The sequence below is a fragment of the Rhincodon typus genome, chromosome 7 (genome assembly GCF_021869965.1).
Source record: "Rhincodon typus isolate 14 chromosome 7, sRhiTyp1.1, whole genome shotgun sequence".
NCBI lineage: Eukaryota > Metazoa > Chordata > Chondrichthyes > Orectolobiformes > Rhincodontidae > Rhincodon > Rhincodon typus.
In genome coordinates, this window is record NC_063338.1 from 66,001,615 (window position 1) to 66,017,635 (window position 16,021).

At 37.5% G+C, this 16,021-nt stretch overlaps 1 protein-coding gene across 1 annotated transcript in view; it reads right to left on the reverse strand.

Moving 5' to 3' along the window:
• nckap5l (NCK-associated protein 5-like) overlaps positions 1–16,021 on the reverse strand; it is a 287,803-nt gene that overhangs the window by 98,694 nt on the left and 173,088 nt on the right. Inside the window, exon 6 of the mRNA XM_048599236.1 lies at positions 9,352–9,456. Within this exon, the coding sequence (XP_048455193.1) occupies positions 9,352–9,456 (105 nt within the window). The remainder of the gene's footprint in view (positions 1–9,351; positions 9,457–16,021) is intronic.

Genomic DNA, 16,021 nt, shown 5'->3' on the forward strand with positions numbered 1-16,021 from the left:
TGTTACTTATCCTAAGCTGTAAGACCTGGCGGTGTGGCAAATTGTAAAGCATGTTAGCTTTAAAACAGCAAGTTTTGGTGATGGCAGAAAAGTAGTCTGGTTGTTCACAATGGTACTGCAGATAGAGTGGACATATTCCTGATGCAGGATGGAGCTGCAGGTTAACATTAGTGTTGTGTTTCCCTCCCTCTCGCCTCCTTGGACCAAAAAAGAGAGAGTGAGGAACTGTTAGAAAATTTGTTTGTGGCTTAGAAACAGCAAAGTCTCAGCAGTGACCAGTAAAGATGGCAGGAACTCTGGGAAAGCTTGTGATGGGTGAGGCATGTAAAATGCAGGAGGTTTTGGATTCTCAAGACATCAGGACAGTCACATCTACATGAAGTGCCAGAGGGTAGCAGTCCTTGAACAACACGTGGCTGATTTGGAGCAGTGACTCTTCTCATTGCACACCATACAAGGAGGAGCGATGTTTCTGGGACAGTCATACCAGAGGGTGGTCACTCCACATAACGAAAAGTAGGCAAGGAGGAGTGCAGAGATGGCAGTGAATGGGTAACCATTCACTGAAAGGGAAGGAGGATATTAATGAGAAAATAAGGAAGAAAAAGGAGGCATATGATGCATACTGGAATAATAATAGCAATAGAAATCAGGAAGGGTATTCCAAATGCAGAAGACAGGCAAAGGCTGGAATAAGGAAGGCTAAAAGGAAGCATGAAGAAAGGATGGCAGGCTGCTCTCAAACAAATAGTAAAATGTTCTTCAAGCATATTAAAGTAAAGATTAGTGAAGGATAGAGTGTGGCTCATAAGGAACATGCACAATAAGCTGCTCACTGAAGCAAAAGATATGGCAGAGTTATTAAATGAATACTTTGCATCTATCTATACCATACTATAAAATGGACACAATGGCCCAGTTGAAAATATGGGTGTTAACGAACTGAACAGTGATAGATAAAGAAGAGGTACTAAAAATGATGGCTGCACTCCATGTAGAGAAGTCATCAGGCCCAGATGGGATGTATCCAAGATTGCTGAGAGAGGTAAAGGAGCAAATCACAAGAATAATTTCATGCCTCTCTGATTAATCCTGGGGAACTGTAGGATTGCAAATATGGTGTTAAGAAAGGGACACAGGTTAACCCAGAAAACCATAGACCTATGACCTTGACATGAGTAGTGGGAAAACTGATCAAAGTCATAATGGAATATGATAGATACATACTTGGAGAAAATAAGGTAGTATTAGACAGTCAACGTGGCTTTGTCAAGGGCAGGTCATGTCTGACAAATTTGATTGAAATTTTTGATGAGGTGACGCAGGCAGTGGATGAGGGTGGTGCTGTGGATGTTGTATATTTGGACTTTGAGAAAGCATGTGATATGGTGCCACGTGGCAGATTGGTGAGAATGCTTGGGATTGATGGGTTCTAAGCAGTATGGATTAGAAATCAGCTAAAAGATAGGAAAAGAAAGGGTAGGTTTGGGTGGGTATTTCTCAAATTGGAGACGAGTTGATAGTGGTGTTCTTCAGGAATCATTGTTGAGATCTTTGCTTTTACTGACTTACATAAACCAATCAAAGATGGGTGTTGAGGGCAAAATATCTAAATTTGTAGATAATGCTAAGCTATGTAGAATAGTGAATTGTGAGGATGACACTGAGTGACTTCAGAGGCACGTTGACAATTGGCCAAATGGGCAGACACCTAGCAGATGAATTTCAACGCAGAGAAATGTGAGGTAATGCATTTTAGTGGAAGAAGCATGTGTAAAAGTAAAGGAATTGATGCTACACCTCTACAAATCATTGGTTAGACCACATTTTAGTATTGTGTTCAGTCTGGACACCTTATTTAAGGAAAGATGTTAAAACCTTGGACAGACTTCAACGAAGATTTACTAGAATGATACCAGGAATGAGGAATTTTAGATACAAGGAAAGACAAGAGAAATTGGGCATATTCTCCTTGGAACAGAGATGATTCAGAGGTGATCTTTTTGAGGTATTCATAATTATGAACAATTTTGACAGGGTAAAGATCGATATTCTGTTCCATTAATGATATGTCATTAACTAGGGGTCAAAATTTCAAGATTATCAGCAGGGGACGTCAGAGTAAGATGAAGAGAAAACACTTTACTTGGAGTTGTTAGGATTTGGAATGCACTGCCTGGGAGAGTGGAGGAGGAGGATTCCGTACGAGATTTCAAAAGACAGCTGAATACATATTTGGAAGAGATTAATTTAGAGGGCTATGGAGATTGGGCTGGAGAATAAAATTAGCTGGGTAGCTCTTTTGGGTGCAAGTACAGAAATAATGGGTCAAATTGCCATCTTTTGCACTCTAAAATTCTATGATTCTATTTGTTCAAATCACACGTGCAATCAGCAGGAGGAGGTTGACCAAGATCGTGGCTAAAGTAATTTGCTGGTATCGAGAGGAATGTTCAGTGCAGTGCATGAGTAAGTGATAACTATGGGCCATAACATTCTTTCACCATGATAAAACTGGATACACTCCTCATGCAGGTGAAGATGGAGAAGATGGCAAAGTTAACAGTTGGTCATACTTCTGTCTCACCGCACTCCTCTGGGTATTAAGAGTTTTTTTAATTGAATCAACAGCCATGGCTGCATGAGCACATCTTTATTATTATCATTATTGATCATCACCACCAATGGTGTTTCTTTCAAAAGCATGTACGCTGTGATATGCCACATAATGAAGCATTACAGTCAGGCTGTTTAACATATTGCTGTCCTTGGGATGGCTTGAAAGTATATTGTAGTGTGAAAGCTTATGTAGTAAGATTAATCATGATTTCAGATATTGTTTAGTGATGTCTTAGAGGCTAGCTACCATCTAAATCATCTAATACTATCATACACAATATAGTTGAGTGCAAAGCATTTCTGTTCATAGAGGCCAGAAGGTTGATGTAGGAACCATAACGCTTACAGGGATGTCATCTGTAATGGGTTGCACTTGAGGGCGCCTTGTCATTTCAGTGAAACTGAATGTTGAACAGGATCAACATCAAAGTGAAGACATTGTTGCTTCTTTCAGACATAACATCTGACAATTACTTGATACATATCTGAATTGCAGACAATGTAACATGACAGATGTCCTTGGGATAGCTTGAAAGGACCTACTAGCATGATAGTTAACTTTGTTCCAAATATTGCCTGTAGCGCAGCCTGCAGTAAATAGTAGTACTCGACAGCAGTCTATCTTGTAAGTATAAACAGTAAAGTGTAGATTTGCTCAGCCATTTCAAATACATGTTGGAAGGAAGCAACTTTTCCTGACAAACCCTAGGGTAGAGATGAACATGGTCAAACTACATCAAGTGTTCTGGCACTTGCCTATATTGGTTAATTTATTGGTCAAACCTTCTAGTCAGCATTGGAATTACTTTTCTGATACAGACCAGACAAACAAATTACCTACTTATCGTCCTCATTTTTTTTCTGGCCAATCTTCTGATGTGGAATTATTTTGAAATCAGATAGCACAAGAATTCTTGGAGGGAGCAACAGAGGGAATCCGTGAGAAGCCATGCCCCCTTTTTATGGCACTAACTGCTGTTTTCTGGTAAGTATATTTAAATGTCTCAGAACAACTCAATGTGTAAGTGTATGAGGGAGGCTTTTGTGGTGCTGTGGTAGTGTCCCTACCTCTGAGGTAGGAGGCCTGGGTTCAAGTCCTGCCTGCTTCAGAGGTGTGTAATTACATCTTTGAACTGGTTGATTAGATAATTTCTATAAGCGCAAGACCATTTAGGTAAATTTGTCAGTCTCTAAGTGGGTAAAGGGCAAGTGTGCCTAAGGTAAGACAGTAAGGGGATATGGTGGGTGAAATTAGTGTGTAAGGCATCAGGGTAGTAGGTGGGGATGGTGGCAGTTGAGTAGGGTGATGACATTGGTTTAAATTGGTCTGGAGGATGTCGGAGGTCCGGGGGAAATCAAAAGGTGTGGAGGCAGGTGGTGGGAGTTGGGGTAAGGACAGTTATTTAGTTACCCAGGAGTTAGACATGGTTTTAACCTGCCTAACATTTCTTAGGTACTTAGCCAGACTTAGATCTCCCCCAAGTCAATGTTTATATAAGATGCTTCAGATGTGGGTAATTGCCCCTCAGAAGTTTAACTAGCTGGCCAATTCTCATAGTTAGTAGGTTGAGATGCGACGAGACCTGACACATATCATTGAGGCATATCTGATCCCTAACCATCAGGAGGCCAAATATTTGGGTCAGTATTAATTTCTCTTCTGTCATGAAACATTCAGCATTTTCAAAAGCTCCCAAGGAATAATCACACTCGCTGCTTCACATGAAAAGATTCAAGTGACAAGATCAACAAGAATCTTCAGAGGAAATATTGCCCAGACACTACCCCAAAATGAAAGTTCTGCTCCTATGATGCTGCTTGGCCTGCTGTGTGCATCCAGCCCTGCACCTCGTTGTCTCGGATTCTCCAGCATCTGCAGTTCCTACTATCTCTCTCAACCAAATAAACTATTGTTTTGACAGAAATATGATTGCAAATGTAAAATAAAACATCAACAACTGTACCCACAGAAACCAAAATAGAAATATATGGAGAAAATCAACAGGTCTGGCAGCATCCAGAGAGAAACCAGAGTTAATGTTTCGGGTCCAGTGGCCCTTCTTCAGAGCTCCACAGATGTTTCTCCAGCTATTTCTGTTTTTTATTCAGATTTCCAGCATCTGCAGTTCTTTGTTTTTTGTTTAGTAACTAAAACTACAGGATCTTGGAAGGGTATTATTAAAATGGAGAGGATTCAGTAAAGATTTGACAGGGTGTTGCTGGGACTGGAGGGTTTGAGTTATAAAGAGAGACTGGATAAGCTGGGACATTTTCCACTGGAGCATAGGAGGTTGAGGGGTGACCTTATAGAGGTTATAAAATTATAATGGGTATAGATAAGGTGAATAGCCTAGGTCTATTCTCTAAGGTGGGGGAGTTCAAAACTATGGGCCATATTTTTAAAGGTGAGAGGAGAAAGATTTAAAAGGGACCTGTGAGGGGCAACTTTTTCACCTACAGGGTAGGGTGCCTATGTGGAATCAACTGCCAGAGGAAGTAATAGATGCAGGTACAGTTACAACATTTAAAAGACATTTGGATAGGTACACGAATAGGAAATGTTCAGTGGGATATGGGCCAAACGTAGGCAACTGGGACTAGTTTAGTTTGAGAAACTTGGTTGGCATGGACGGGTTGGACCGAAGGGTCTGTTTCCAAGCTGTTTTACTCTGACTATCTATGAGGAATCCTACTCGAGCCTCAGAAATTCAGATCAACCCATCTTTTATGAGCAAGTTGCTTACTGTAGGCAGAACTTCAGCACAACATGAGGCTTTCTTGTTCACAGATTCTTCCAAGTTGTTATGCTGTGGTGTGTAATCTGGAATCTAATCTCTGACTGTGCTGACCATTCTCTTTAAATGCAGACTGCAGCTCTTTGTAGTGCAGATTAAACTCTTCTAATTTGAGATACAGAAAATTAGATCTATTGGGATTCAGGCATATAAGATTGGGATCCTGGATTTAGGCTAGTGCTAACTACCTCTAAATTAGTATTCATGTACAAGCCACAAACCGTTTGCAGCACCATAATATTTGCATGTACATTTTCAAGTTCCTCAAAACCTATCAAAATATGCATGATGTCAAAAGAAGAAGTCCGTTCAATTGTGAGGTGGAAAAACTAAAGTATTTTTTCAGTGAATTGTTTATTTTTTCCAGTTTTAGCTGCTTTTGTACTGCCAGTTTAATAGCAGCTTAAAGCTAAAATCGCTTCCCAATAATACTAAACCCATAAATCTGAAGTCAGAGTTTTAGCTGACCTGAGGGAAGCAGAGTGAGATTCCTGGGAAGATGGTGTGTTACATCATGTTCAGTATAAATCTACTGTCCAAATCATGAAATGCTAGTGCCCTGGGCATTTGTTAAGTCTATCTAAGCCACTTAAGTTTTCTTTTCTCACAATCTAAAAATGTTTGTGGTTTTTATGTTTGGTAAAACCTCTGACCCAGATCTTATTCTAAAGTTTAAGGATGTTACCAATTCGGTCGACAGGAGTCAGGCAAGGATAAACGTGGTCACAGTCATAGTCTCAAGATCAGGGGTGGGTCATTCAGTACTGAGATGAGGAAATATTGCTGCACACAGACGGTGGCCAATTTGTGGATTTCACTACCACAGAAGGCTGTGGAGGCTATGAATGTATTCAAGAAAAAGTGTGAATTTTAAAAAAAATGTATATTAAAAGCATCAAGGGGGATGGAGAGAAAGCCTTGAGGTAGAGGATAATATTCAATAGCAGAGCAGACTTGAAGGGCAGAATGGCCTTGTCCTGCTCCTAGCTTCTACGTTTTTATCCCAAAGTGCAGTGTCCAGCCTCAAACAAGCAGTGCAAATGCAACCTTAATTTTGTAAATTGTTAGAACAGTGAAATCTACTTTCTAAGTTCTGTTGTGGAAACAAATTGTAGAGATGGTTGTGATGTGAAATTATGTCAAGCATGTTTGACAGGAAGAAGACAAGGGCAAAGAAAGAATACAGAGATTTTCAGTGCCATTCATCCATTTCACTCAAAAATCTCAGGAGGAGTTCAAGTCTCCTCAGACTATGGCATCTTTAATTACTACAGCTTGTTGAAATTATTGTATTCTCTGAGATGAATTTAAAGATTTACTCAAGTCAATTATTTTCCACTGTTTTATTTTTAAGAATTATATATTCAGACTTATCTGACTGTTTAAAAAAAACACTTACAAGTCAATCAACAATCCAAATTTTTTACTGGTGATTTGAGTGGCAGTTTCACATAGGTAAATGCTGAGCATGTCACTAAGGTACCAGTGTACTGAAGCTTGTGGAGTAGCAGGCCAAGTTGGACAACAAAATTTTGGTTTCCACTTTAACTGTGCTTAAGTTGTTGCCAGATGTTACTTTTCAATTTATTCCTAAAATAACGTAGCCTCGCCATTATTATTACAGCAAAATCTAGACCATTATATTCAACTTATTAATGCTACTTATCTGTAAAACCACTTTCTGTTGATATCTTTTCTGTTTGAGATGTGCCCACACAAATGTCAGAATAATTTGGAATGTTTTCAATGGGATTATCAAGGCAACTGACAATCCTTAAGATCCATAATTTTCTTACCTCAACTTGATTTAGATTGTTTAGTTATCCAAGACAGAATGAAAAAGGAAACTTGGATTTCAGGCTTCAGTTTAGAGCAACCTAGATCAAACTATTAACATAATTCACCATTCAGGACATAGCCCTAAATTACAGGCTCAAACTCAAGGGAAGTTCTGCCAAATAGGTGAGGAAACATTTAGAATCATAAAATATCAGAAGAAGGTGCACTCTATCAGATTATTTCACACTATGTGAGGATCATATTGATAGAATACAAATGCAGTCAAGCTTGAAACTAGATTTAAAAATTACTCAGCCAATTGGATCATCTAGGCACTTTGAGTTGAGCATTTAATCTTTATTTATTGTTCTTCATTCTCAATCATTTAGTATTTTAAAAAATAAGGATGCAAACAGCATGCCCTCTCCTATTAAGCATGTAAATGGAGCAGCCCATAGTATAACTAAGATTCTGCCTATTCTAATTTGCACTCTTACTTTAAATAAATATCTGAAAATAATTCATTCATGCTATCACATTATGCAGAAGTAGAATTAAATCACAAAAACATCTAAATAATGCTAGTACATAATCCCTGTGCAGTATCTTGAATAACAAAGTGCAATATATACTAGTTATGTCAAAATCTTTAATCATAAGTGACAATTTTTTCTAGTGGTTCTCAAAACTCTATTATATGGACCATAAATGACTGTCAGGTTGTAGCTTATCATGGAAGCAATTGATTTACCATAAAATGCAAAAAGATCAAATCAGTTTGATGTTTCTACAGAAATCACAGAAGCAAATTAGGTTACTATCTAGTTCAATTTCTCGTAAAACTAAGTTTTGTAGCAGTCTGTCATTCATCTCCATGCCACTTGTAGACAATTACACTTTCTTGGTTATCATACATATTGATATTTTGTATTTTCCAGTAATGGGATAGCAATCATCTTACAGCTGATGAGATTTCAGATGATTGAGTGCAACTCAGCTTTAAAGAAAAAATACATGATTGTTTATTTCCTCCATCCTTCTACCAAATGTAGAAATTATGCAACATAAAAATGGGCTTTTTGCAATAAAATATGGGGGGGGAAACAGTGTAAACTACTAATACTAGCCTCTCAACTATGCCATCATAATTTCATGGATAATGATCAATAAAAAAAATATGAAAACATAAAAATCGGAAGAACTGTGGATGCTGTAATCCGAAATTCATTAAGATGGGGCGCAGTGGATAAAGCTGAGACATTTGCTGAGTACAGAACATTTAGCATCAGACAGTGAAAGGTTAGGAGGGATGGTGAATAACCGACAGGAGGTGGGATTGGGGAAAACATAATATTCCTCAAATAGTTGGCTGGTCTGCTTAGTTTGATCCTGTTTCCTGCAGTCTTTTATCATTTATCGGGCGAGCAAGGTCAAAAATACAAAGGATACAAATTATAATGGTTCTTTTATCATTACCAGGGTATAAGATGTAGCTAGTTGAACTATTTTATTTACATTTTAAAACATGACTATTACATTTACCTGTTGCTTTCAGTAGATTTTAAATAGAGTGAACCATTATTCAAATATTACAAATCTTATGGAGTTTCATGAATGGAAAATGCTGTTTTTAACTTTGCTGCTGATAAACCAAAACTTCTCGCAGAATGTACTTTTTAGCAAATCGACTTTGTTTGTATTTGCTTTATGACTCAACATGTTAAGCTAGATGTATAAACCATAGCCGTTACCAACAAATCCCTTCATGTCTGCAAACCTTTGCTGAAAATGGTACAGCACATGAATTTTTAAAAATTCATACATAATATATTATAAAAATAGGATGAGTAATGTGGTACATGGACTTTAATAAAATGCTCCATGCCATTTCTCAGAGATGTAATCAATACTAAAAAAAAGTGTCTCAGGGAAATGACTTGAGATTTATTCCTTTTTGTACAATGTGACACACATTGGGGAGATGGTATTGAATTTCAGAAAACATTTCTAGACTGGAACAATGAGAGTGCCTTTTAATATACTACTCTGATAATGTTTTTAAGGATGAACATTATTTTTCATCTACAATAGATAGCTTTGACACAAAAATAGGATGGTTGTTTCATAGGTTGCAAAAGAATCTAAGAAAAGAACCTACATGAATTTGAGTCTCTGTAATTCTTGACTGGATTGGACTTCTGTTCCTCTCTGCATTAGAGAATAGGTCCCCAGATGAAAGATCTACAATCCGTGAGTGAAGTTTCTGTAAAATTGACACAGCATTTGATGACAAAAATGAAAAACTGAAATGTTAGGGATTACTTCCAATTGACTCTCCTTCCAAATGAATCAATGCAGTGGATTTTTATTTAACTTACTTAGAGAGTTCATATGATAAAATAATAGTTGCTTGGGTGTATCAAAAATGATTACAATATAAATAAGGTTTGGGATGAATCAATTCTCATTATATGCACTCTTTTGTCAGAATATCTTGTTTTTGTAAGTTAGCTTTATTGCCTGACTTTAGCAAGTTGGCAGCAAGCTTGATGCTAAGTTCAAATTTCTTTCTGTTGGTTCAGTTTATTAAACAAAATTGTTTGCTAACCTATTACAGCCATTATACACATTTTTCTATTTATACAAGTGAAAAAGTTCAAATAGTGTTTCAAGCAGCAAAAGTCAAGCAGCAAAATATTACTTCGTAAAGTCACTGTGGCATACTTTTCAGACATAAATTAATTATAAATTATGTTTTAAAATCATTAATTTTCAATTATTATTATTTAAGGATAATATTTTTTAAGTAAGATGACTGACTTATCATTGGTTTATTATGTGAAAATCTTTATGGAAGAATAAACATGCAATGTGTGTGAAATGTAAAGGACTAATTTTGCATGAAACACTTTTTGACTATGTTCTTGTAATTATTATATCATTCCTTTACACAATGCTTAATAACTTGAAAAAATGTTGCTAAATGGGGATGAAATAAATAAATGACTGGAATATAAATCTAGTCTTTTCATTAATACAATATAATGTTAATTTCCAAGTTGCTTTCATTTACACCATACAAATTTAAACAATACTTAAATGTAACACACATTAAACGAATAATAAGGATGAAAGCATTTTAAATGACTAATGTGATCACCACTCACATGATACAGAAAACTCTTGACAGTACTAAATTTAGGAACCAATATATAAATGTTATTTTCAGACCCAGAGGCAAATTTGAACATCACCTTCCTTCATAGCACTTTCTTCCAAAGAATTTTAACTCAAAGTCATTAATGTCATCCGTTAAAGATAATTAAAATGAATAGAAAATAATTGCACTTGGGATCTGGAGACTCAAAGAATCTTGAGCATTAATATTTGCATGTTATTTGATTATATACTCAATTCCTCAGTTCCACAGTACTCAAGGGGCTGGTAAACCAATGCTAATTTACGTCTAGTAATCTATGTACTAATTACCAATGTTTTCTGCAGGTATTTTTCCACATATTTGTTACTTTAGCTATAGTAAAAGGTAAGGTTTATATAAATATTGATACAGCAGTACTGAACAAACACTGAATTACTGTAGCACAGCTACATGCTTGAGCAGGTTTTATGGGTTTAATTACTAGCTTTGCTGCATATGACAGCAAACTGTAATTAGTTGGTTTGAAATTTTGCATGAACAGCATTATTTTTACCAAAGATACTGGCTTCAAAAATCTACTGCAATTCATCAACTGCTCTCTAACAACCATAGAATCAGAAACTTATTTGGTGCTAAGGGAGGCCATTTGGCCCATTGTGTTCTGCACTGGTTTTCCAAATGAGTATTGTGACTTAGTGCCATTCTCCTGCCTTTTTCCATAACCATGTATATTGTTGCTACACAAACAATCATTTAACAATCTCTTGAATGTCTCGATTGAACTGATCTCTACCACACTACCAATAGTGTGTTCCAGGTCCTAAAAAAATGCTGGGTGGGAACGTTTTTTGTTTTGTGTCACATCTTCTGCAAATTACCTTAAATCTGTATCCTCTTGTTCTTGATCCTTTTAAGAAAGGGAACAATTTCTCGCTATCTACTTCATCTAGACCCATTGTGATTTTGAAAACTCCAATCAAATTTCCTCTTAGCCTCTCCTCTCCAAGGAAAACAGTTTCAACTCGTCCAATCTGTCTTCATATCTTCACAGTTTCTTATCCCTGAAACCATTCTTATAAATCTCTTCTATACCCTTTTCAGTGTCTTCAAACTTCCTGAAGTGTGGGGCCCAGAAATATTGAATCATTGAAACAACAGAAGTTATCTTTCCAATACATTCTTCAAAGTTTTCAGGCAAAGCTTACAATGAACATGGCAATTATCATTTGACTAAATCTAGCTTTGCTGTGAAGCATTGTGAGAGTTGCACCGTGAAATTATTTCATGTAAAAAGTATGCTAGAATCAGGACATTTTGTAGTTTGCTGGAGTCAAAGTATGGTCACTCAACATAGAGCAAGCAGTTTTCCAGTTAAACTTTTAAAATGATTTTCCCCCTACTTTGTGTTAATCATACACCTGCAATGTGTGAATGAAGTGAATAAGTAAGTGAGTGAGAAAATACACATCAAGACAGCTAGGCAAAAATAAAAATTGAACACTAAACCTCACCATGAATCACTATTTCAAGCCTAAGCTCTAACAACTGAACTCTCAATGTGCTGTATCTTTAGATGTCAGGATTCTCAATGGATCAATGCATTTACACAAAACTCTCCCTCAAGCCATCAACTTTCAAGGATTTGGAGTATTTATTCTGTTTCTTCAGATGCTTCTTTTGGCAGTGTCTCTTTGAGCATAAAGAGATTCCATCAAAACTGCATTTTCTCCACATATTCCTGGAATGAGTTTGAACTTTGCAAACCGATGCACATTTATAGTTCAATCACTGACCACTGCCGCTAAGTGTTCCACTGCTATTAGTGGACTTGCCCTCCTAAAGATCCGTGATAAAGAATTTCAACTGTATTCACAGCAGCCCATTGAATCCTTTAAACTAAAAAGAAAATCAATAAAAAGTTTCATTACCTGGGAGATCCTAGCATAATGAAAATGCCATGTGTGCTTGCATATATATTACAGTGAATTTACTGGTTTGTGTCTAACTCCAAGACCCAAGGTCAATAGGCCTAGGTTGATTTGAATTGAACATATAAATATTCGGACAGATGCCTCTTTTTATGTCTGCTACTGTTTCCTATTTCTATCCAGCTATCATCACAATGGTTCCATAGATACCAGCTCTTAACCCTTTAATTAATACTGTCACTAAGGTTTTAGAGTAGATTTGTAGCTCGGGTTGTGGATGCTGTGTTTGGTTGGCTCATTGAGCTGGTTTGTTGTTCAGCAGACATTTCATTACCCGGCTGGGTAACATCATCAGTGCAGGCTCCGATGATGCGCTATTGTGTTTTCCCGCCTGACGAACCAGCTCAGTGAGCCAACCAACCACAACTTATACTGTCACTTCCCAGAGCTCTCAGTAGCCACTAGCCAATCTGTCACCTATGTTTGCAAGTTGGTGACTCAAACTGTTTCAGTTGTAAAGGAATGTATGGGACCATTCAACAATTACAGAACATGTTTATCTAAAAATACAGTAAGTGATAGTCAGGCATTCCCCCTCTGACTGTTGCATGTGCCAATAAACAAAAGTTTGAACCTCACCATGTGGTAGGCTTGTTTTCAACATCTTCCTGTGTCAGGATCTACAGGCCTTTTTGGTTAAGTGTGATAGGGGAAAATCAGAGACTGGTGTAACTAGAAAAGACTCTTATATTGAATAAGAAATAACTTATGACATGTTAGCAACGCACTGCAGTTTAATGATATGTTAGTTCACAAAACAACACTGCTTGAGAGCCTGGTTCCAAAGTGGAGGAACAATGTACAGCTTGGTTTGGATTTCCAAATATTAAGAATGCACATTTTTTAAAACTTTTAATGTAGATTTGTTCAGAGAATGGTGAGGGATCTCTGGAGACTTGTTTTGTTTACATTCATTTAATGAGGTTCTTAAAAACCTTAAGATGAATAGCTCAGCACACAGACCCCAGAAAGTAAAGGCCAGTGGAAACAAAGGCCAAAAATCTATGGTAATGTGAATAATAATAAGGATCAACTGGTGAAAGCAAGCAGGGGATCTGCTATTGTGATCCTTTACAGTGGCATGCAAATCACAGCTGGAAAGACAACTTTTATTTTTTGTTGTGTGGTCTTCAAGTAGGAAAAGATAGTGGTTTAAACCAGGGGACTGTGATAAGAAGATGCTGCGGTTTCAAAAAATGAGTTACCAGACCTCATTGTGAGTTCTATCTATAACAGTGGCTTGTTTAAGCATGGGAGTGGGATGTGGTGGGTGGGAGATGGTGGGGGCCAGGGAGCAGATGCTAGACACCTTGGCTTCATGGGAAAGTGTTCAGAACAGTTTTGTTCAGTGGCAGATCTTTGGTTTTTCATCCTGGACCAGTTATATCTGTGTCTGTGTGTTCAGGATGCTCAACATTCTAACAGCTTCTTGATTGATTCCTAAGTGAGTAGCTACAGCTTTGTGTTTGAAGAAACATCCAGCTTGTGAAAAAAATCACCTAAATATCTCTCTCAATTTCTCTCTCTATGCCTCTCTTTTGAGTGGAAAAGTGAAAGAAAATCCTGAGAAGCGATCTACTCTGTTCTCTCTGTAAATTCACTGAAAGGGAAACTGGAAAAACCAAAGATGCTGAAAGGGTGAACACTCAGTTGGTGACTGTAAGATTGAGAATTGTTGTGTCTACAATTTCATGTTCTCATCCAAGAGTCAAAATGAATCAAAAGGGAACTGAAGGAAAACATCTCATCAATACCTATAATCCAGATCAGTGCCAGAAATGTGTGCGTCAGTGATTTTTTTGTTTATACCCCACCCATAATATTTGTGTCTTGTCATATCTCTGTGTGTTCTTTTGTATATATAAGGATTTTGTTGATAACTATAAGTTTGCAGCTTGTTTTTCTTTGCTGCCGTCAGATAAAAACCAATCTGTTTGCAATAAATAGTTATTTTCTTGTTAAGTACAGAAACCTGGTGAATGTTTTCTTTCAAACTTGGTTTGTCAGTCAAGTAAACTGGAACTTTTCAACTACATTGTTTTCACAATGTGATGACTCCAGAAAAAGTGGGGATTGATTACTAGTGCATTTCCCCAGTGAGTCATGACACAACACTGATACTTGGCAGCTACAGCTTCAAAAGGCATCAAGCTGGTTGACCAGGACACCCAACAAGTCCTGTCCTATAAGAACTCAAGCGATGTCACTTGTGATGAGGAGTATGGAACAGTAAATGCCGTAGTTAACTAATTTGGTATGTCCAATGAGTAGCTCTGGGTAGTTGGGAATGGGAAACAGCAGGTATTGAGGTACAACACATTGCTATGAAGGTTTCCTTTATACTTAAAGCTGTCATGTGTAAATCTAGCATCAGCATCATCCACTGTAAATCAAACTTAATAATCCCTATTGTAGCTGTATGCACTTAAATGTGTTGCAATAAATTTATTTATTGTCAAATATTCCAAACAACGTCTGTTGTTTGCAGATTCACATTTCAACTAATCTGTTCAGTGCTTGCAGCCTGAATGAGGGAAGCTGCCTGACTCCCTTAAATAATCACATGGGTTAACCACATTGTAGAACTGCACCAAAAAGTGACCAATTCAATTGAAACCCCATTTTTGATTTGCTAGCATAATTATGTACAGTATTTATTAATGAATTTGAACTGGTAGCTATAGTGAACTTGTTTACTTTATGCAATACCATTTAGAAGTCAAGTACAAATAGAATTTTAAGCTTGATTTGAATGTAACCATCATGACAACAAAATATTTAAGAATATAGGAATCATGGGAGATAAAACAAAGGACTCCCTCTTACCCAAATACATACCTTGATGCTAGGGCATAAGCTGCTCACAACCAGTATCACTAGGAATAAGAGGCACATATGGTATTAATACCACCATAAACTGTAGCCCTGAAATTTCCAGTACCCAATACAAATTGAGGCAGTGAAGAAATAGAATACTGCGTGAGCACTGTTGAGCATTAGTAGCTGTACAGTCACATCACGCCCAATGAGTAACTCAAACTCCTGTTTTCACTTTTGAACCATAATGACAGTCAGATATTTGGTGATAACAAACATCCAGCATCCAGACAGGGAGCAGGTGAACGTAATTGATGGTCTAATAGATGATGTGCTTCCCAATGAGAAGGGAATCTCAAAATAGATAGATCACCTGCAGAAGATGGAGAGAGAGACCTGGATAGCAATGAAACAATATCAGAGAAGTCAGCTGGGAGAGGATGTAGACACCAAACTGGACAATACATAGCGGTGGCAGACAATTTGGAACTGGAGTAACAGGGTGGATGCTCATCCCTGGGCTAGAAATGTGTCCCACGTACTGGTGGTGGTGCAGCTGGTAACCCATGTTGGAATCACAACTGAAGGGGCGATCGTATTTGACATAGACACTGATAGGTGCTGGCACAGTGATACTCAACAGTTTGCCGGAAGGAAAGCCACAGTTTCTATGCAGGTAGGTCATACTGCCATACAGACTAATTGGAAATCTTGAATCTGACCTACCAATGGACCATCAGACCCTGGGAGCAAGGAGGGATAATCATCATTGATAGTGGTTCCTTTGCAGATGACCAAGAGCCAAAAGTGAAGAATTGTGTGTGTCCAATAGACACAAAAAATTAATTAGACAAATGGTTATG